The following is a 23,003-nucleotide window of genomic DNA, read 5'->3' as shown; positions in this document are numbered from 1 at the left end:
CAATTCCTCTGCTGTGCATTTGGGAAACTTGTTCTTGGTATAAACAGACTATGTGTATCCCAGGAGGGCATAGAAGATTTGAATATCCTCTTAGCCTTCCTGACAATATGGTAGCTTGCTAGGAGCTTTGGGTTAAGTACTTAGCAATGTTTTATTCTCCTCTATCATCTGGTAAAATGCTATTGGATGGGCACATTGGGAATGTCTACATCTGAAAATCTGCCATTATTAGTAAAAACCCATTGAGCCAACAGGTTCTCCCAGAGAGAGACAGCCACAACTCAATGTCCAATGGGACATGGACATTAATTTTTCCTTTTGTAAGTTATACAATTAGAGCTGATCTATGTTTCTACTTATACTTATCCATTTTAAAACTGGATTTCAATGTTTTCTAATCTGACTTCCCAACTAAGTCTCAGACCCAAAGAAATGGAAAGATCCCAAGTATTTATCCAGTGTCATCTCCACTGTTGTGAATAAAAATAAATACATACACAAAGCTAAGTAAATGTAATTTTTCTCAAGACTATCCCAGGACTCACTGGTAGGACTACTCCTAATAAAGTCTTCCTGCCATCCCCTCACAACGCCTCCAGGAAGACATGATCTTGTGGAAGAGATTTTGATGACTATGCCCTCCCTTTTCTCTCTAAGATAACGGATCTTCGCACCCATGTCCCCGAGATCCTCAACAGGTACTCACCTAATGTCAGCTGTGTGACGTATACAATGACCTGGACCCCTGGCTTCAGTTCAAACTGGACCAAGTTTTGGTTGAGAGCATTAAACAGTGTCTCTACAATCTGGAAAAGAAGCAAGATGCTGCATGGAAAGATGACCAGGGATGATGCTCCCTATCTGCCAATCAGCAACAAATGACCACGTTCAATCTGGGGCCAGGATACAAGAACAGCATCTTTATCCACTCGGTTCTCACAGGCCCCAGAGCCACAGGAGCCCACGGAATTAGCTGGTGCTATTTGTTTCCTTGGGGTGGGGGGAGGAAGAATGCGATCTAAAGAGACATATCTATCTTGTTCAGAGCTGGAACTGACATAAGTAATTCATTCAACTCCTACCTCAGAGCTCTTTCATCCCTGCCTTGATAACCTAAGACCTGTGGTGGTTCCAATGAAAGAAAGTCAACTCATCATTAGCTCTTTAATCTGATCAAGTAACTCGCACAGGGTGAGGAACCCCCCTGCCAGGATTAAAGCAGGCACGAAAGCCCAACCCACCCCTCTGCATTTTCTATCTTTGAGACAATGGGAGGCAAACATCAAAGCAGAAGCTGCCTGTGGGTGTTTTTTTATGGGATAATTTTTCCTCTTTACCATTCCCCAGCAAGTCTCAGAAACACATAACATCGATTTAATCACTCTGTAATTCCACATGAAAGCTGCGGCAGTCTTCGGCTGTTGTCCCTAACTCTTATCTCACTGTACTCGCCTTAATATCACAGCTTCCATTCATCACAGTAATTACCTATTTATCTAAACAGATGGATATTATAGCTTCGAAATAGAGTCCACACACATCGCACTTGCTATTTCAGAATTAGGAGGTCTTGGGAACGTGATGTGTGGTGAGAAGCTGGATTTAATCCTGGCCAACGGTCAACATGCCACCCTGACATATAGTGAAAAGCAGCTGACCAAGTGACAGCTGCGGACTGTGCACAGATATGGGGTAGTGACAGCCAGGACAGGTGAACACCCAAGGGACACAAATGGTATGTGCACAATTGTTACTTCAAACAGGAGCATACTTGTTTGACTCCTGCAGATTTTCATCAGCCTCGCCACCTTTGTTTCTTTCCACTTCTCCTGACTTAGCATCATGGAGATGTGGGGAAAGGTAACGGAGTACAGCCAATAGGACCCCAGTAGGAGCATCCAGTGATTGGGGAGAAACAGCAGACGCCCCTCCCCCTTTGCCTCTGATTTTGTGTAAATCAAAGGAACTCTATGAACATTTCCTAAGGACAGTAAATCACAGACCTTTACGGAAATACTGCCTCTTCAGTCAAAGCAAGATGCGGCAATCCATCTCTCTTTCCAAAGAAATGTGTTTAAAAGCAGTTCATTTCCTCTCTTAAAGCAGAATTTAAATTGGCCAGGATCTCTTAGGGTGAGCTCCTGCCTCTACCCCCATTTCCTGCCCTTCAGAATGAACCTTGGAAGGGAAACTTGAGCAAGGTTCAGGAAAGGCAGTCATTGGAATCAAGAATGTCACAGTACTCTCCTACTGTGTCTCTGCTTGCTTAGCCTTTGTGTTTATTGTGGTTAAAGGTGAGTGTTCTTCAAAATCCTGGGTGCTGGGCAGAGAGCCCTAGGCTGACAGGTGAATGAGAGAGAAACTGATGCCCTTTTGAGACGAGAACGTTGTTTCTGTTCATAATGTGGGCTACAGCCAAGTGTCCCAGCCAAATCTCCTTCACTTACTTCTTCCAGATCTCCCTCGTGCCCTTTCCTCCTCTCTGTCAGATTCTTGGGTGGGAGGATGAAAAGCTCTGCTGACGTGGGAAGGCCAGGGAACACAGCCACAAGGATCTGCTCTTCTGGGACACTGGTTACCTGCGAGAGGTTTACAACCAAGAGTGAGGAATTACAGAGCTCGTCTTCCCCAGATCAACAACCAGAAGCAGAGGGAGCACACAGCGTGGATATGATACAAGGTTCCAGTTCATTTAATTTATGTAGCATTCTAGACACAGGCTCCAGTGTACATCTGAATTTCTTTCCTCTTTCTCCCACAGTTGCTAGGTAAAGGATTACTAAACTCCCTCTGCTCTTGTATACCTTTTTTTTTACTGAAACTAAAACAGTATTATAAATGATTTTCAACACATTATTTGCTGGGAGCATTTGCAATAGTTGCTCATATACTTTTCCATTTTTCTGCAGTAAAGATGAGAGCTTCTGACTAAAATACAAACAGAACTGGCTGGAAATGGGGATACATAGTGACAAATACATGTGGCATGGAGGAAATGCAAATTTTAAAACACAGCCAAGCTGCCCTTGTTTGCAAGGATTAAAGTTGAGTGTTGGTTTGGATTTGTTGCTAATAACGCTGTGGCTACAGTGAAGGAGATTCCTTCATTTGTTGCTGGAAGCACTAAAGCTTAATGCATGTCACCGATTGGTTTTCCAAAAGACTTCCTTTATGGCTATAACAATATTTGTATTCTTCATTTAGTAACTGTAACTGGGTGAGTTAGTTCTTTTTTAAAAATATTTTTATTGGGTGAGTTAATTCTAAAGACCTGATCCAAAATAGAGGAAAAACCATATGTAGAAAGAAAACAACATTATTTAGAATAGAAAAGAGGTAAAACTCAAATATTTTTAAAGTATTTAAAATACCAATATGGTCATTATACAGACAATTCTAACTCTAAAATGATGCTGAGTACCATAAAGTAATGTGGAAAATTGCGTACGATGGCTGCATACTAGTCTATTTCTTTATATTCATTTGATTACAACTCTAAAAATACAAATGCATAGCATAGGAAAAAATCAAATACTGAAAGTTAAGAGGCTGATATTAAGACTAAATTTTTCCATCCTTTATTTCTTTCCCTTCCTCCCTCCCTTCCTTCCACCCTCCTTCTCTCTCTTTCCCTCTCTCTCTCTCTTTCTTTCTTTTTTGCTTTCCTCTCTCTCTTTCTTTCTTTCCTCTCTCTCTCTCTCTCTCTCTCTCTCTCTCTCTCTCTCTCTCTCTCTCTCTCTCTCTCTCTCTCTCTCTCTCTTCCTTTCTTTCTTTAGTTTTCTCTTCCTTGTGCTCATTTGGGGGTTTGAACTCAGAGCCTGGGTGCTGTCCCTGAGCTTTTTGCTCAAAGCTAGTGTTCTAGCCACTTGAGCCACAGCTCCACTTCTGACTCTTTGGAAGTTCATGGGAGATAAAAGTCTCATGAACTTTCCTACCTAGGCTGTCTTTGAATTGTGAACCTCAGATCTGAGCCTCCTGGTTACCTAGGATTATAGGCATGAGCCACCAGTACCCAACTTGAATTTTTCTATTCTTTAGTGCTTAGTAAAGGTGATTATCACTTTAAAAAATTTAATACTTGGCTTCTAATGGCAGATTCTTGAAAAACAACTTCAAAAAAAATAGGTGAGAATAAAGTGTTTTTCCCCACTGTTCATACTTCCCTATGTCTCTACTGGAGGTCTTCTATCCACAACAATACTGTCTCTTCTGTCAGTGACAAACATGATAGATTTTGTAGCACAGCTATAATAATGCCTCCTCCAAGGAGTCTCTCTCAACGACTTCCTATACCTGCAAGAATCTTCTCCCTCTGGGCACCCCACTGAGATCCTCCAGTTCACTGTGTCTATTGCATGTTAGGATCATAGATCTCATCTGCACAACTCCCGGTCATTTCTGTGATTGGTTCTGATTGTGGGCTCTCCTAGGCAGTCCTGGAGGTCTTTGTATCTACCTGACGGTACTAGAAGATGGTTGGCAGGGGAGAAAGTCAGTAAATAGTTGCTGAATTGTGTAGAAGTAGAAAGGTGGTTGTTTCCCATTTGCTCAGCTCTGTTTCCTATTTGGAACGAGGCTTACAGATTGGAGTGAACACTCAGGGATGTGATAAAGCAAAGAAAGGCTTTCCAGACTGCACGAAATTACAAACTGGCTGTCAGAAGCCTACAAGGTGCACCAACCAAGGAAACCATCTCGTGAAATCTCACGGGGAGGCAGGATGGCTAGAAATCTCAGTGAATGGTGCATGGTAAAGTGAGACTTTATCTTTGCACTCCAGAGGCAGCAAGACACAGAAGACGAGAAAGAAATGAAATGCAGAAAAATCACCCAATGAGATAAACGAAGATGGGCCTACCAATATCTTTCTTGGTTTGTGTGACCCTGTGTTTCAGTGAAAAATAATCTCAGGGGTGTCACTAGAGACCCTGAGTGTACCTTGGGAATCAGGGTTCACTTAATCCTGTCCAAAGGAACAAGGGAGGTGATTTGCCTTCCTGAGATTTAAAGCCTGGGCGTGGGCAGACAGGGTTGATTGTTACTATTTAGTAACTATTTATCATAATCACCTTCAAAGTGAGTGTGCTTTAATAACTCCAGCACTCAAAATATATCCTGGATGTTATATTCAACAACATAGCTCAGCCTAGATATTTGGGTCCTTCCCTTACAATGCTTATATTTGAAACCTAACCACAAATGTGATTGGATTTAAGAGGTGAGGCCTTTGTAAGATGATTAGGTCATAAGGCTGGAGCTCTCAGAATTGGGATTACAGCCCTCATTTACAAAGCCCCAGAGAATTGCTTTGCCCTCATTCTACCATGTGAACACACAATGGGAAAGGTTCACCAATGAATCAGAAAGCAGGCTATGATCAGATATCAAATCTGCCAGTGGCTTGATCTTGGACTTTCTATTCTCCCAACTATGAGAGATAAATGTATGTTGTTTATAGGCCACCTAGCCTATGACCCCTTGCTATAGCAAACAAAAGGGACTGAGCGTGTGCACAGCCATCTCATTTTCCTTTCTTTCCAGGAACAATCTTGTTATCAAACGATTTGAAGTTGACAACTCCTACAGGAGAGCTCATGTATCATTTTCATTTATTTACTCTGCTTCCTCACTGTCACCTCCTTTCCAGGTCTTTCTCCCCAGCCTAGGGGCATAGCAGACATATCCTGCCCTGAGGAGGGACTTATGACATCGACAGCCCCAGCAATAGACCAAGCCATTGCTGTGATCGAAGCAGTCTCCACCTACATGGTCTCCACCTTGCTTAGTAGCAAGGCAATCTCCTGCCTATGCTTGGTATCAGAAAGCTCTTCCCTGCCTCTCATCCATGTTGCATCCATTAGACAGCATCTCTGTTGTTCTACATTATTGTCCTTTGATTCTTTTCTTTGAGGATCTCATTACCCCTTGACACCTTTAATTGGATGGATACCCTTTGTGGTGCTCTTTTATAACAATATCTAATTAAAAGATAGCTTCTGATTCCTTACCCCAGTAGCCTTTCCTCTCATTGCTGCCAGAATAGATACCTGGACTATAAGCCTACTGATATGCATTTTCCCACTTAAACAAACACAGCACTTTATACTCACTGCCTACAGTGTAGCTACTCGGACCCTTTACATTCTGACCTAAATCTGTAGTCACACTCTTCCGTATAAGGTATACACTGGCCACATAAAACTCTACGCCATCTCCCCAACATGATGTACTCTGGCAGTAGTTCCTGGTTACTTAGAAGATAGTACACCTCACTTTTAGCTGAAATATACCCTTGAAAATACAGGTCAAATATCCCCTTTTAAACCATCACTATCATTCAACAGAATGAACTGAATTCCCAATCTATACCCAGCTTGCACTTCCCTGGACAGGGCAAACTACACTTTTCTCCATGCTCCTTGGAGATACTGGCAATGTCTCCATCATACACCTAATTTCACTTTAGACTTACTTCTACATCTCAGTTGACCATGTTTTATTCATTATTATATTCTAGTGCATAGTTCTTACAGCTGTTAACAAGTCTTTTACATTCTCTAAGGCACATTTGACCTTGGGTTAAATACATAGTTTTCTTCCCCTTGTAGAAGTCTCTGTTTCCCAGCCTGTAGCTTTCTGAGTGCTGTCTGTGCCCAATGATAATCTGCTGCATCTAAATACTTGTTAAGAAGACACTATTCATGGCCAAAGAGCCAGTCACATGATAGTAGTATAGACTCAAGGAAAACTCCTCTCATCATTAGAATAGTCAAGCCTTTGTCTCTGAAATATGTAAGATAAACAATGGAATGATTTCCATCTTCAAACACTGGACTGGATGGACACTTTTACCCCTTCCTTCCCTCTCCTTGTTGTTCTTCTCCTTTCTTCTCTCTCTCCATTTTTCCTTTGTTTTTTGTTTCTTTTTTTTTTTTTTCCTTTAGTAGTCCTGGGGTTTGAACTCAGGGCCTGGGCGTGCTCAAGACTAGCATTCTACCACTTGAGCCGCTGTGTCACTTCTGCCTTTTTTTTCTAAGTAGTATATTGGAGATAAAAGTATCACTGACTTTTCTACCAGACTGAATACGAACTGTGATCCTCAGATCTCAACCTCCTGAGTAGCTAGGATTACAAGTCTGAGCCACAGGCACCTAGAGCTTCCTTCCTTCCCTCCCACCCTCCCTCCCTCCCATCCATCCATCCTTCTTTCCTTCCTTCCTTCCTTCCTTCCTTCCTTCCTTCCTTCCTTCCTTCCTTCCTTCCTTCCTTCCTTCCTCCTTCCTTTCTTTTTCTTCAGAAATAACCTGTATCTACCTGTTTTAGTGCTTTTATCCATGCAAATGTGTTCTTACCCATACAATCTAGATTTTTTTTATCTGAAAGACAAACAATGATAAATCTGACTTACTTTAACCAGAGCTCGCTTGATGACGGTGCCAATGTCCTGCCTCCATTCAGGAATGTCAGGATTGTGGTAATCCAGATTAGGAGAGAAGGATAAGAGCTGAGACTGGAAGTATTCTGCAGGGAGACAGAACGTGGGAGTGAGGCCTACAGAGTGCGGTGAGAAGTGTGTGGGGCCTACCAGCAAGCCTCACAAGTCTCTTCTCAGAAGGTCGGAGAGGCAATTCCTTACTTTTGGCCTACTTTGTGAATTCTGAAAGAAAGTGGAAAGTGCTGATTGGAAGTTAATGTGTACCCCTTTGAGTGTCCTCAGTAATTTTGGATTTTAAGCCTTTTTCCTGGGCTGGGAATGTGGCTTAGTGGTAGAGTGCTTGCCTAGCATGCATGAAGCCCTGGGTTCAATTCCTCAGTATCACATACACAGACAAGGCTGGAAGTGGTGCTGTGGCTCAAGTGGTAGTGTGCAAAAGAAGCTCAGGGACAGTGGCTAAGTCCTGAGTTCAAGCCCAAGACTGGCAAAAAAGCCTTTTTCCTGTAAAAAAAATGATACTATCTGGAAAGAAACATAACCAGGAAACTCCAGGGAAATATGTGCAGGTAGTGTCCTGCAGAACCACTCCAAATGGTTGGGTTGAACATTTTTTTCCACTTCTTTCTTAAGTTCCTGTGTTATTTTAAAAACTGCCTCAGTGGCATACAAAGTAGGTTCTAACTTGGCACTAGGTTGATTGTAAGATGTTGCTCCACTGTTGACCTGGTTGGTGAGGACACAGGTTTATGTACTTGTTGGTAATGCATGATGCCAATAGAATCTGGATAATTTTCAGAATCAAATTTATACATCAATAAGACTTTACCTAAAAGTACAATACCAATTAACTAATCAAGAACCCAAGTGCCAAGTTGACAGAAAGATAGAGAAAAAATTACCTGTGTGAAACAGAAAAAATATGAGTTGGGTCAAAGTCTCACCTGCATTAGGACACTTCCTAGAAAACCACAGTGATTATGTCTATATCTAGAAACCTATGTCTAGGTTTACGTCTAGACATTGGTCATAGACATTGGTCAACTGGCAGAAGAAGAGTCAATAATTTTACTTAAAATAACTTAGTAATGAAGAATGGTTACTCAGATAGTGAACAGATAGGAGCTCTGTTATCACTTCCTCTTGCTTTTCTCTAAGGTTTTAACCTTCAAAGGCAGGAACTGTGACTCCTCCCACCTTGGGAACCACTCATTTCCATCTCACAAAGTAGAGGCTGAGCTCACATTGTAGATGCGTCTGCAGGACACTGGATCTAGCATGTGATGTCATCAGATCACCGTCTAGTACACATCTCAAAAATGTGAATCGTCACAGATGGTGATGCAGACACACCCCAGGGGAAAGAATGTAACTCTGTGAGAGATTTCTTTTATAATATGGATCCTTTATCCAGGAGCAAGGTAGAATGCTACTGTGGAGCTCTATTATCTTTTCACAGTCTAGTTGCCAGGAGGGTGAGTGGAAGGGGCTGGCTGTGGAAGCGAGGAGGGGGCAACAGTGGACAATTTTCAGGGCTTACCATGAACAGCGATGTCTTTTGTGTCCTGGATAAGGGCATTCCCGGCAGCCACCTGCACAGTGATGGTGTTGGTTCCCTCTGCGAGGAAGGTGAAGGAGATGCTGCTGTCCAAGGTGATAAGGGGCTGCAAGAAGGACAACAGCAACACCCATTTAGTCCTCAGTAGGCATCCCAGCTCCTGGATCTCCTGCTCCTCTCACCAGGTGGTCATTCTGCATAGCTTAGACCCCCAGGGATCCCACCTCAAAAAGAAAGATAAAACACAAAAACTTTGGAAAGCTTACTAAATGAACACGATCATTTCCCCAGCACGGAGGAAGAGGATAAGTCAATGTAAGAATTGATAAAACTTAAGGATGAATAGAGTGGCTCAAGAGTGGAGTCTTGCTTTGTAAGGATTAATACATGTTAAATCAATACATTTCAAACACAGCGCTAAATACTGGGAAATGCTAAGACCGGACACTCTAGATTTTTTTCCTTTAGTTCTATTCTTCCATCTGGGACAAAGGAGAAGTAAGTTCTGACACATGTCCCTGTTGGGGCTATGAGCATAGGAGACCATTTGTCTTTTCCCCTGATATCCGATGTCATTTAGATTTTCATCCTGTTTTCCATTCAGAGAAAGTCTTAGAGTGTCCCTGTATCATATTCTTCTGTGTCACTATTTTAGGTTGTTGTCTTTCATATAATGGAATATATATATATATATATATATATATATATATATATATATATATATATATATAGGATTCATTGTCATTCTGTTTACTTTTTATTTTATTAGACATGTTTTCCATCTCAAAGCATTTTTACCATTTTTATTAGATTGGGAAATACACAAGCATATGTATCTATGGTCATGTTATAAATCTTCTTTTTTTTATTCCCCCCTAATTTACCATAATAAATTGGGATTTTTCAAGGACAAAGGAACAAATTATCCAAGTTCCCCTTGGGAATTGGGGTCTTGGTCAAAGCTAGTGATTATTGGAAAGAAGAGAGATTGAAGAGTCATTATTTAGAGTCCTCTTAAAGCCCAGGGCCTTTAAAATTCCCTAATGTTTGGGAGTTAAGAAATAATGCTAGAATGGGTCAACCTGTATCTGAGATGTACAAGACACTATGTTGAAAACGAACTTTACAATTTGGGGGGGGGGGAGGGAGAGGGAGGAATAAGGGAGGGAAAGGATGGTAAGGGAAAAACAAAGGAGGGAGTAACAATGCTCAATAGGAAATGTACTCATTACCTTACTCATGAAACTGTAAGCCCTCTGTACAGTATCTTTATAATAAAAATATATATTAAAAAAGGAAATAATGCTAGGAAATTGATCTAAGGCAAGTGATAAAAAGTTGAGAGAACCACAGCATAGAGAGGCGCATAGAAGTGGGAGGAGCATAGAGCTGTTCTTTGGGGGAATGAACCTTGGTTAGGCCTCACGCAGCACATCTATGTATATACACACAGAGGTTCAGAGATCCAACTTGCAAGAAGCTTTCCCTCTGTAAGACTGAAATGTCTTTCTAGCTCACAATTTTAGGCTAGACCTCTGAAACAATAATTCACTTTTGTTTTTGTTTTAAAATCTTACAGCTCTGTTTTATGACCAAGCTGATGATTGGAGTTGGGCAACTGAAGAGATATGCCCTAAGCTTCAGACACCTGGTCCTTCTCAGTTTGTTAAAGAAAACAAGAAGGAAATAAATCAAGAGATACGCTGTTTCCTTCAACTAATAGCAAACTCCGGAGAGCCCATATGCTTCCCCGTTCTTACGGCTCAGTGAGAGTACACAAAAGTTATGTTCCTCTGACTTAAGAAGGGGAGGCAAATGAGTCTGGCCTCCGTGTCATAATGATGCTATGCAGTTCAGAGGCCTATTTTGAAAAAGATGTTCAAATCAAGTTGGGCTCAGCACAGCAGTGTTAGCCAAGGCTATGAAATGAGAGAATCACATAAACACAAAGACTTGTACCCTTTCTCATGTGACCAGAACAATGGCTACAAACTCCTTCTCTGTTACTATTTTAATAAATGACCTCTGGCAGACTCTGTCCCCATTTTGGGCTTTCTTCTTCTCCTTCATCTAAATGAAAGTTTGAGATTTAAAAATCTGTGAGGACTCATTGAGTTGTTAGATCGAAGGCATTAGCAAATGGCTCTAAGCATTATTTCCAGGTTCCTACAGGTCAACCTATTAAATATCATGTGTCTGAAGGCTTTTAGATGCTTCATTAACTTTGTTACGCTCTTTCAAACTAAATAACTAAAATAATCTAGCAGAATGGCTAAGAATGCCTTTTATATGAATCCCAAACTATGTTAGAGATGCTGAGAAAATTAGAACTGTCATACAATGTGGGTGGGAATGAAAAATACTGCCAACATTTAAGCAAAAGTATAGTATAAAAGCCTTTTCCAAAAGGGTCACACCATCATGTAGTTTATGATTTAGCCATTACCATCCTAGGTATTTAATCAAGAGAAAACACATGTTCGTGAATAATAAAATAAATATTCGAGCAGGGTACCAGTGACCTATGTCTATAATCTTAGCTACTTAGGAGGCTGAGATCTTAGAGTCATGGTTTGAAGCCATCCTGGTCAGGAAAGTCTGAGAGAGTCTATAAATATTCGAGCAGGGTACCAGTGACCTATGTCTATAATCCTAGCTACTTAGGAGGCTGAGATCTTAGAGTCATGGTTTGAAGCCATCCTGGTCAGGAAAGTCTGAGAGAGTCTTATCTCTAATTAATGATGGAAAAGCCAGAAGTAGAACTGTGGATCAAGTTGTAGAGTACTAATCTTGAGCAAAAAAGCTTAGGGCCAATACCCAGACCCCTGTGTTCAAGCTCTAGAGGACAGACATGTCGACAGACACATACACATACTCACGTGCATGCGCACGCACACACACACACACACAGAGAAATGAAATGTTTGGGTGTTTGGAAAAAGCTGTAAAGAGCAAAGGAATTTATCAATAGGAAAATATCTTCAAATAATATCTTATCTTCAAATAATAAATAAAAAAGAACAAATATTAGCACATACATTGACATAGGTAGCATATTTATGGTATGTATCACATATATGTGTGTGTATATATATACATATGTATGATATATATATATATACTATACATGAATCTTCAAACAATGAGTGGTAAAATTAGAAAATGTGTAGTGTATGGTTACACTTGTATGAGGTTCTAGAGAAGCAAATCTAATCTATGATATAATTTATAAAGTAGAGAAACTGAAAATGAGTAGTAAGTGGAAACTTTCTGGCATGACAGTAATATGATATATTGTGATAGGAGTTTGCTTTGTATCGGTGAATGCCTCTGTCCAACTCAGTAACTGCACACTGCAGATTTATGCATTCCATCACAGATACGTTTTATATCCCCATAGACAAACAGTGTCAAGACTGTATGAACAATTATTAGATTTGCATGCTGAATCCTTTACAGCAAAGTATACAGGTTTCTTAAATATACTTTGAATTGAATCAAAACAACAAAAAAAAATAGATTGATGGATGGATAGACAGAGATATGATAGAACCAGCAAAGTAAATGTATGTTCATTGAAAAAAATATTCTTCACATTTTAATATATGTCTGCAAATTTTCATAATAATATTCTAGGAGAAAATGTATAAAATGCATACAAAGTATGCTTTTATTCTTCAGGACTGCTTGAGTGACTCCCTCTGCTATGACATTACCTTTTTGTTCTAGTTTGCTACCTTTAGCTTTCTTGCATCCTACCTTACCTCTCACCGCCAGACCTTTTCCCATCTTACTAGCTCTCTCTTCCAGAAACTTTCATCACTTTCTTGTCTTTTCCCTCAGATCTTGGTCATCTCCTCCTTTCAGGATAGTCATCTTAAATCAGCCCTCAGGTGGATGTACTGTTCTGGCCTCTGTAGCTCTCCTGAGAGGTATAAATTTCCAGTCCCAGCAGACCCTATCTGGCTGCTTCCCTAGGAGTTTAGGTCCAAGTGAGGGTGAAGAGCTGCAGGACAAGAAAAATGCCATCTGAGATGGGAGAGTGTACACTATTCTTCCAGCTAGTCAGGGCACAGAGCCACAGCAAACAAATCTCACCAAATGGAAATGGTTGGTCTCTGGGTGATGAGCCACAGACATCCACGTTAGGGAAATGACAGAAGCTAATTTTGTTTTCCAAATTGCTTTTGTTTATCATAGCAGTTATGGCATCATGGCTGATTTCACCTTCCCTGCAAAGCTGGAACCCTCAACAGAATCCTTGAGTTCTTCATTGGCTGCTGCTATCTGGTACACAGTGCTAAATTAAATCAAGTATTTTAAGGTTCATTTACTCAAATCTATTAGGCAAGCAGACACATTTATTAAGCCAGACCTCTGTTAATCCCAGCAAATTGGCCATTCAGAGTCCCACAAATTCAGCCAGCAGCCATTTGACTTCTCTGCCTCTGCTTTGTGCCAACTGCAGCCCTTGGAATAAAACCTCAGGCATTGCTTAGGTGCTGGGTTACTTCCCTTCCCATGAAGAAGCCTTCATGTGAGAAAGGTCAGATATTTCCCAACTGAGCCCAGCAAGAAACCAGCAAAGCTCTGAGCTTTGTTATGAGACTTCCACTTGACGAAGGGAACAGGGAGCTGCAGGAGACTCTTTTCATACAAACCGTGCTGGTTTTCCACACAGGGTAAGTTGCAAGCATGCTGCACATTATACAATCTCCACAGTGTAGTGAAAGATGTTGTTCCCAAATTGGACAGACTATTCCACCATTATACTTGCCCACCTTGAGAACGCCAGTAGATCATACACTAATGTGCTATAAGTGCTCATCATATGAAGTAGAAAAGGCAGAATATCTATATTTATATCTATACATAGATATAGATATAAAATTGTGGATGTATTATGCTTAGAACTGTCAAAATGACTTAACCACACACAAAAAACAAGAAAGATAAATAGCATTCATAGCTGAGTTATGATTATGGTTTTAATATAAAAATTCATAGGTAAGAAATCTTTTATCTCAAACACACACACACACACACACACACACACACACACACACACACACACACACACACTAAAATATACACAAAAACCCTTCAAAGCATTGAACTATCCATGAGTCTGATTTTATCTTTTAACCTACTACCCTAACTCTGATTTAGGATCCTAACTCTGCTTTTTTTAAAATGTAATCCATATTTATTACTAGGCTCTGGTCTCAGAGCTTTGTGCTTGTTAAGCAAGTGCTCTGCCACTTGAACTATGTCCTTTGTCCTTTTTGCTTTAGTTGTTAGAAAAATAACTAAATGATCTTGATTATTTTCCCCAGGGAGAGCCTCAGGCTGATCTTGTTATTTCTTAGAGCATCCAGGATTCAAACTTTGAAATTCAACAACAAAATCAACAGTATACTCTAACCTCCCATCTTTCATTTCTTTCTTCCACCCTCTATTGAAATGAGTCTTCTACTTTGGCTTGATTAGTCCACACAACACACAACCATTTCCAAAGCTCCAGATCCCTTTCTCTCCACTCAGCCTCAAGTTCACTGCTCCTTTAGTGCCAGCTTAAGACCAATTTCAAACATGACTCACTCTGTAACCCATGGAGCCTGCATCCATTTCTCCCTAGGCTGTTTGAAATAGCCAGTATTAGTTCATTCCTACTGCCTTCCTTTCTTGTGTCTTTCTTAGATGTTAACCTCGTGTGATCAAATAGATTATGTTTCTTGAAGGCAACAAATGGAATTTACACTGCTTGGTATTCCCCACAACATTGAGTACAAAATATGACTCCTGAAAAGGATCCACGGTGGGCCTGATGCAATTTCACACACCCCACTGAGAGGTCTGTAGGTTTGAAAGCCAACAGCTGGATAAGGCATGCTTGCTCTTTTCTATTTACTTATATATCATACTTGCTCAGCGATTGCTGCATGTGTGTTCACTTTACCTTCTCACCTGGAGTGCTATCTTTTTTGAAGATAGGGATAATATACTTCTATGTTAATACCATCGAGATAAGAGTCGGTTTTAAACTGTGTGAGAACGGTCAGTTCTCTCCTTTAAATCAACAAACATAAAGGGTGATTTAATTTAACTACCCGAGTGAATCGATCATCTCTCTCTCCCACCCATAAGTGCACACAGACACATTTGCATGCACACCCACCCACACACACACACACACACACACACACACACTCTCTCTCTCTCTCTCTCTCTCTCTCTCTCTCTCTCTCTCACACACACACACACACACACACACACACACACACACCACATACAACATTACCCTCCAAGGATATTAACCCAAATGCATTCCCTTTAAAATGGGATAATTTCTCTATTGTCAGTGATGTTCTGATGATTAAATAAAATAATGTATATAAAGCAAATTCTAAGAATAAACCCTCAAACTTGATAATAATAATAAACCCTTTCACAGAGCAGTGTGTTAGTGAACAGGAACTTAACAAGTCTTACATCACAGCATCACACCATTCATGATGAACCCAGACATATTCATTTTGTTTTTGCCATTTGATGATGATGCTTATTGGATCAAGTATTGTACCAGTGACCACCCGTGATGTGTTTCAAGCATGGTACTAGTAAAATGTACTGATAAAGTATCCCTTTTCAAATGGAACAACCAATTATTTATTTTAGACAGGAATGTAATCTCTAGAACAATGTTACATTTATCACCTAGATGTCCACTGTATTAGTGCAAATGATTAGTATAACAGTCTAATATTTCCAAATGTTTAGGTATCTTCTAAGTGACTGGTAACATCTTAACATAATCATTATAACAATAATCAATTATACTTACTACCACTGTTCCCCAGATAATATTATTAAGAAAACTAACTCTCAAAGAAATCAAATGGCTCTGTTAAAGTCATAGAGCACAGAAAAATCTACCTGGACTAGAATCTATGCTTCTCTTAATCTAAAAATCCACTTTGTAAATCACTAGGCACCAGTGGCTCATGCCTATAATCCTAACTGTTCAGGAAGCTCAGATCTGAAGATCATGGCTCCCAGCCAATCCTGGCCAGAAAGTCCATGAGTCTCTTTTTTCCAATTACCAGCAAAAACCTAGAAACAAAGCAGTGGCTCCTGTGGCAAAATGCTAGCCTTGAGCAGAAAATTTCAAGGAATTCAACACTCAGGCCCTGAATTCAAGTCTGAGGAGTGGCACCAGATGAAACAATCCACTTTTTCACACATTATCACCTTCTCTTGATTTTTTGGGAACAAAATCCAACAGATAAGATATATGGAATTTATGTATTTGTCTAGCATTTGATACTCAATCTTGTAGACAAGAAATTCTTAGGCAAAGGAGTATCTTTAGTTGTTATTTTTTAAGACCCTAAAAGTGTAATGTCAACAGGTAATTTTAAAACAACCCCAGACAGTACCAGTGGCTCCTGCCTGTAATGTTATTATTAAGTATTCATACCATCCAAGAAGCCACATAGTGGAATTTAAAATAGGCTCTCATTAATTTAAGTGTGTAGTGGAATACTAGGGAGATACAAATGAAACTTTAAAAACAGTTCAAGTGATATACTAAGGAAGGAGAAAAAAATCAATAAGGACAAGCTGAACTCAACAATTCAATCAAGCAGTCTTATATAATTAATAGATAAACTTATCAAAAATAGCAGAATGCATATTGGTTTCTAGTCCACAAAGTACATCACTCAGAGTAAACCACATAATGGGCCATAAAGCATGTACTACTTAGATATAAAATCTAATAAAACATATGTGTGTTTCATAGAAGCAAAATTATAGATATGGTGAATAAAATCAAAGAATAACTAAACGAATAGAGAGATATCCATGTTCATGAATAGGAAGATAAACTATCGTCAAGATGTTAGATCTTGTCTGCTTCATCTATAGATCCGATACAACCTCAAGTGAAAATCCACTAACTTACTTAGGATATATAAATGAAATTATATTCTAAGTTTATATGGAAAAGAAAATACCTAGAATGTACAACTCAGTAAAGCTAAGTGAATATGTGTAACTTACTCAGGGACATACAATAAATCTGTCGTAATCAAAGTAGTGTGATATTAAAGACAGGAAAGAGAAATAGATTAATAGAAGAGAAAAACTATTTCCATGTGTTCTCTGACAAAAGAACAAATGTTGCTGGAATGTCTTGATATGCACATGCCAAAGAAAATGAATCTAATCATACACCTTACATACATCAAAAGTAAACTAAAATTGAATTACAAACCTACATGTAAAGCCCAGAACTTCTTTTTATGGGGGGTGGGGAGCCTGGTCATGGGGCCTGAACTCTGGGCCTGGGCACTGTCCCTCAGCTCTTCAGCTCAAGGCCAGCGCTCTACCACTTGAGCCACAGCGCCACTTCCGGCTTTTTTCTTTTTGCCTATGTGGTGCTGAGGAATGGAACCCAGGGCTGCATGCATGCAAGGCAAGCGCTCTACCACTGAGCCACCTTCCCAGCCCAAGCCCAGAACTTCTAAATGCTAGAAGAAACCACAAGAAAAAATCCGTATGGTCCTGTCAATGACAATAAGCTTTCAGGTCAAACACTCAAAGCACAAACCATGAAACAAACAATTGGACTTCATTCAAATTATATTTTTCTGGTCTGAAAAAAAAAATGTTTAGAAAATGAAGAGACAAACCTCTGACTGCATGAAAATATTTGCAAAAGACATGTCAGGATTACTATCTGAAATATACAAAGAACTATTAAAAACTCCACAGCAAAAACTAGAACAAACTATTTTTTAATGAGCAAGAGAGCTCAACAAAAAACTCACCAAACATAATATATAAGAGACATATTTTCCTTATAGTGAAACATTAGAGAAATTCAAACTTAAACCCTTTTAGAATGGCTGAAATCTGGAACATGACACATCAAAATAGAATTGGGGAATGTAGAAAAACAAGAATTCTCATTGCTAGTGGGAATGCAGAAGGGAGCAACCACTTTGGAAGATGGCTTTATATGCTGTTATGACATGATCCAATAATCATACTTTGTAATTCATTCAACGGAGTTGAAATCATCTCTACATGACAACTTGAACATAGATGTTTATAGCAGCTTTATTTGTAATTGTCAAAAGTTGGAAAAGACCAAGATGTATTCAGTAATAGACTGTAGAAGATCTAAATAGTGGAATATGGTTCACCAACAAGATGAAATGAAGCCAGGCACTAATGGCTAATATCTATAATCCTAGCTACTCGGGATGTTGAAACTTATAGAATCTCAGTTTGAAGCCAGCTTGGACAGAAAAGTACTTGAGACATCTCAAAAATAACCAGCAAAAATCAGGGCTTGAGGCATGTAGGCATGTCTCAAGGGGTAGAGCACCAACTGGCAAGCAAGCAGAGCAAGGCAAGCAAGCAGGAAACCCTGAGCAGAAACTCTAAAACTGGGAAAGAAAAGAAGAGAAGGGAGGGAAGGAGAGAGGAAGGAAGGAAAAAGGAAGGAGGGAGGGAGGGGGAGGGAGGGAGGGAGGGAGTGAAGAAAGGAGGGAGGGAGGGAAGAAGGGAGGGAGGGAGGGAAGAAGGGAGGGAGGGAGGGAAGAAGGGAGGGAGGGAGGGAGGGAGGGAAGAAGGGAGGGAGGGAGGGAAGAAGGGAGGGAGGGAGGGAAGAAAGGAGGGAGGGAGGGAAGGAGAGAGGAAATAAAGAACATTAATTTAATTGAGGAATCGTGTTCCCAGTTTTTATCATAGAATTACTGTCACTTTTGAAATAGGCATTTCCATCACCAGGTACTTAGGACAAGGGCTAGGTAGAAAATTCAGTGTTTGATCCGTTCCATTTCTTATTTTGAGAGAGAACAAGAGTACTACCTTGCTTACAAACTCTAGGTTTTATACAGCACAGGGTAGCTATTGGTGAGGATTCTTTAAATGTGTTGAAGCATTTAATTTCCCCAACCTACATTAAGATGTCTAATTCACATTTGACAATCCGGATCCTTGAATCTCAAGATGCCAAGTAACTTCCTTGCTATTACATGACTAGGAAATGACAAAGCCAGGATTAAAACAAAGTGTTGATTAGAGGAGGTTTCTAGAGTGTCTCAAAGTACTTTTCCTTCCTTAGCATTACTCAAATGTCCCCGGTTAAAGTAATGGACTCAGTGGAGGAGGGTGTCTTCTATTCAGCTCCTGAGTTCTTAATGTCACTAAGCACTGCCACATTCACAGGGCCCCTGAGGCTAATTTGGCAAGCTGCAGCACCAGAGGTTTCAATGTAGCTCAAAGTTGATACTGATCAGAAATGGCCAAACCTTTGTGCTATTGCCGAACCACCAGAAGTATGTAAGGGTCCCCAGCTGACTAGGCCACACAACCGCACTGATATTGACTTCCTTATTTCTTATGGCAACAAATGGGACTCGGAGGTGGACGTGCTCCACAGGACCTAAAGGAATAGGAAAAAACAGACAAACCAATCAGTGTATGTATTCTCAGAACAAGCTAGCAAACTATATCACACTCTAGAATTTTCATCTTAATCTCAATGGTTGTCCCTGAAACAATGACCACAATGACCACAAACTCACAAAGGCTAGGAAGTATGTCCTGGAAAAGAAGGTCCACTCTACATGAGGGAAGTCAAAGCAGGTTTGGCTTTCTTGAGTGAAATCCAAGCTTAATTTACATAAGGAGAAATCATCCTACCAAGAATGTTTATTGTTTATGGCAATCCAAGGACAAAGCTGAACACTTAGTCCAGAATAAAAAGAGAAACAACAGTCTGTTTGCTATTTGATGATTAGGCCTGTTTGGGGATTTGGGTTCAAAGTACTGTTTGAAAGGTTTTTCCCCTAGCCTAGGTGATTAATTGGCTTCCATCCTCTTCCACAATTCGCCATTGTATCTTAACACCTGCAGAACTCAGTAGGTTTCATTCAGATGCTGGAAAAGTCAATATGCAAAGAGGGAAAAGACTGGCTCCCAATGCCAAGTTGCAAAGTACTAAAAGTTCTTCCTCTCTTTCTCCCAGAAAACTATAAGATTTATACTGGCAATTAAGAGAGTAACCCACAAACATACCCCAGGCAAAAGAAGTAAGGTTTTAGTTTCATTGGTTGACTAAAATGAAAAAGATAATCAGAAAGAATGACATCACCCCATTTGTTAGGAAATGGAAAAACTTGGAAAAAGTTATATTAAGTGAAGTAAGCCAGACCCAAAGAAACACAGGTCCTATGGTTTCCCTATGCAATAACTAGCATATGTCTGGGACAAGCATAAAGGTCAAAAGCTATGTACATATGACCAGATAAGATGATGTTAAGCGAAATGAACCCCAAGATAGAGACACAGTGGTCTTTTTCCTTTCTTGCTATTGTTTCTAGAGTATTTATAAGGTACTATGTGATTTTTTTTTGTTGCTTTATATGTTCCTCCCCCACAGTATAGCCCCTGTTTTCACTGTATTTGATGTCGGCATAATTTGGGGAGGAGAAGGGAAAAAACAAAATGTTTAAATAGGGATACAGGTAGACCCATTGTAATAATGAGATGTACAAGACACTGTTGAACAATGAACTTTACAAATTAGGTGGGGGGAGTGTAGTTGTGGAGGTGGGAGGGAAGGGATGGTGGGAAAAAACAAAGGAGGAGGCAACAATGCTTGATAAGAAATGTACTCATTACCTTGCTCATGTAACTGTAACCCCTTTGTACAGTATTTTCAAAATAAAAAAACTTATAAAAAAAGAAAAAAGAAGAAGAAAAAAAGAAGTGCTAGAATGAACAAATGCAACATACACTATATTGAAAATGAACTGTATAATTTATGGGTGGGGATGGAAGGGAAAAAATGGGAGAGAGCAAGGGAAGGGGTGACATTCTTCAAAACAAAATCTACTCTGTATCTGACTTAAATAACTGTAAGCCCTTTGTACATTAATGCATTAAAATTTAAAATGTCATGAGTATGTCAGTTTTGTATTGGGGAGGCAGATGTTTTGTTTCATTTTTCCAACTCTGTGGGTTCTTTTCCTCCAGTGATTTGAGTCAACATGGCTGAATCTGGAGAACATCATGTTAAGTGAATAAACCAGACACAGAATGAGGAAAACCACACCATGTCATTCACATGTGGAATCTAAGGATGTTCGACTCACAAAAGCATGAAGTAGCATGGTGATTCCCAGAGGATGACAGAGGTAGGATGGATGAAATGCTCAAAGGTTATGAAACTTCAGTAAAATAGGAAGAACAAATTTAATGGATACAGTTATCATGGTAGTTATGATCACTTGATTGCATTTTGAGTATCAAGGTGAATAGATTTTAACTATTCTCACCACAAAAAATAAGCATGAGAGGTTAATGCCTACTAATTATCCCCAACAAACTATTCCATTGTACATATATATTTCATAACACCGTGTTGTATAGAATAAATGTATGTAATTTTTCTAAATTAGAAAAGCTGAAGGAAAGGAAAAAATGTAACGAATCTCTCTAATCCACAGCCAGAAAATGCTTGCTACCTACAGCCCTCTGACATGACTACAGACAGATGGCACCTTAAGATGCTTTCCAGCAAATAATTTCAACCTTGTCACTTAGTATACACATTTGGCTGAAGGTGTAATTATTTTAAATGAGCAAATTTGTGTTATTTTTGTAGGGTGTTCTGGAAGCCAGTAAAAGATGATAAGGTGTGAAAAAAATATTGGCTACTTCCAATGCTTTCATTTTAATAATTTATCTGACTAATACTTCTCCATTATTTGCATTTTGCTGACCAAGGAGGAAGACTGGATCTTGTGGGAAGTGTGTTGGTGGGGGGAGGGGGGTGTCGGAGGGAGGAATAGGATCCTCCATGCTCCAAAAAGGATATGAGAAGACGTCTGGTTTCCCATATGAATTCTCCAGCACCTGTCTCCAGGCTGAGTTCACACCCCCCTACTCTTTCCCTCCTGCTCTTCTTCTGGGGTCTGGTTTCCCAGAAGTCATTGCTTCTGTTCTCACTAATATTCCCTCCAAAGGAACAAAGTTGCTTCCCTAGTCACACTGGTCTTTCCCACAGTTTAGTATCGTCATACTAAACCATGGCTTGTGGCCCTAGAAATTCTTCTTAGCTATCACTCGGGGGCCTTCATGGGTCATGGATGACAATACTGTAAAACTGAGGCCCAAGGCAGAAGGAAGATAGGAAAAAGAAAAGACTCTGTTTATTCTCTCTAAATTCATGCCAGATATAAAAAGAATAGGACTTCATGAGTAGCCAACCTGGTTATATTAATTCCTGCTTCAGGTCAATGTTTGGTTAGACAGCTTTTAAAGGCCAAGATCCTAAGCCTGATCCAGACTTCCAGGAGGAGACCACAGAGCAGCGGGAAGAGAGCTGGACAGGTTCAGGAGAGAATGCTGCAAACTCCTAAAGTCTTCCCTGTCAAAGTGCCCATTTTGATGAAAATCTAATAATCTGTGCGAGATTGGTTCTTATGGGCAGCTAACAACTACTTTTGTTAGCTAATGGCCCAAGGTGAGGCCAAGAGCAGTTTCCACGATCATAACTGTCTGGTAAATGTGGTCATGATTGATTTGGAGGGAATTACGAGCACGATAAAAGTTTCAAGGAACATTTCCTCCTTTGTGCACATAACCCACAGTATAAACCTGTTCCTGGCTGGTTTTTTGTTTTTGGGTTTGGAGTTTGCTGTTGTTGCTGTTGTTGTTGCACTAAGATACTTTGAACTTCACACCTGCACACAAGGCCAAATCTTGGCAAAATCAAAAGCAAGAGTGGTACAAGTTCTTGTTCTTAGAGGAAAGAAATATGTAATGCCCTTTTTTTCTTTCTTTGTATTCATTTTTAATTCCAGCAGAAGTGTTGAGCAGAAAGCTATCAGGAAATATTAGTAATTATAATAACGGGTAACATTCGGCACATACCTGGCTGGGTGTGAAGCGGCCATCAGTGCTCTGTGCAGAAAATTGTTAACTTAGGCC

At 39.9% G+C, this 23,003-nt stretch overlaps 1 protein-coding gene across 1 annotated transcript in view; it reads right to left on the bottom strand.

Moving 5' to 3' along the window:
• The window catches only part of Sorcs3 (sortilin related VPS10 domain containing receptor 3), a 415,789-nt gene that overhangs the window by 13,661 nt on the left and 379,125 nt on the right, over positions 1 to 23,003 (bottom strand). The window contains exons 20-24 of the mRNA XM_069987921.1: positions 19,316 to 19,449; positions 8,973 to 9,096; positions 7,409 to 7,521; positions 2,448 to 2,579; positions 707 to 806 (exon numbers count right to left, since the gene is read on the bottom strand). Of these exons, the coding sequence (XP_069844022.1) occupies positions 707 to 806; positions 2,448 to 2,579; positions 7,409 to 7,521; positions 8,973 to 9,096; positions 19,316 to 19,449 (603 nt within the window). The remainder of the gene's footprint in view (positions 1 to 706; positions 807 to 2,447; positions 2,580 to 7,408; positions 7,522 to 8,972; positions 9,097 to 19,315; positions 19,450 to 23,003) is intronic.

The sequence above is a fragment of the Dipodomys merriami genome, unplaced genomic scaffold (assembly GCF_024711535.1).
Source record: "Dipodomys merriami isolate MVZ:Mamm:240054 unplaced genomic scaffold, mDipMer1.0.p SCAF_35, whole genome shotgun sequence".
Lineage (NCBI taxonomy): Eukaryota > Metazoa > Chordata > Mammalia > Rodentia > Heteromyidae > Dipodomys > Dipodomys merriami.
The sequence above is the reverse complement of the archived record's forward strand: the minus strand, read 5'-3'. Positions and strand labels throughout refer to the sequence as shown.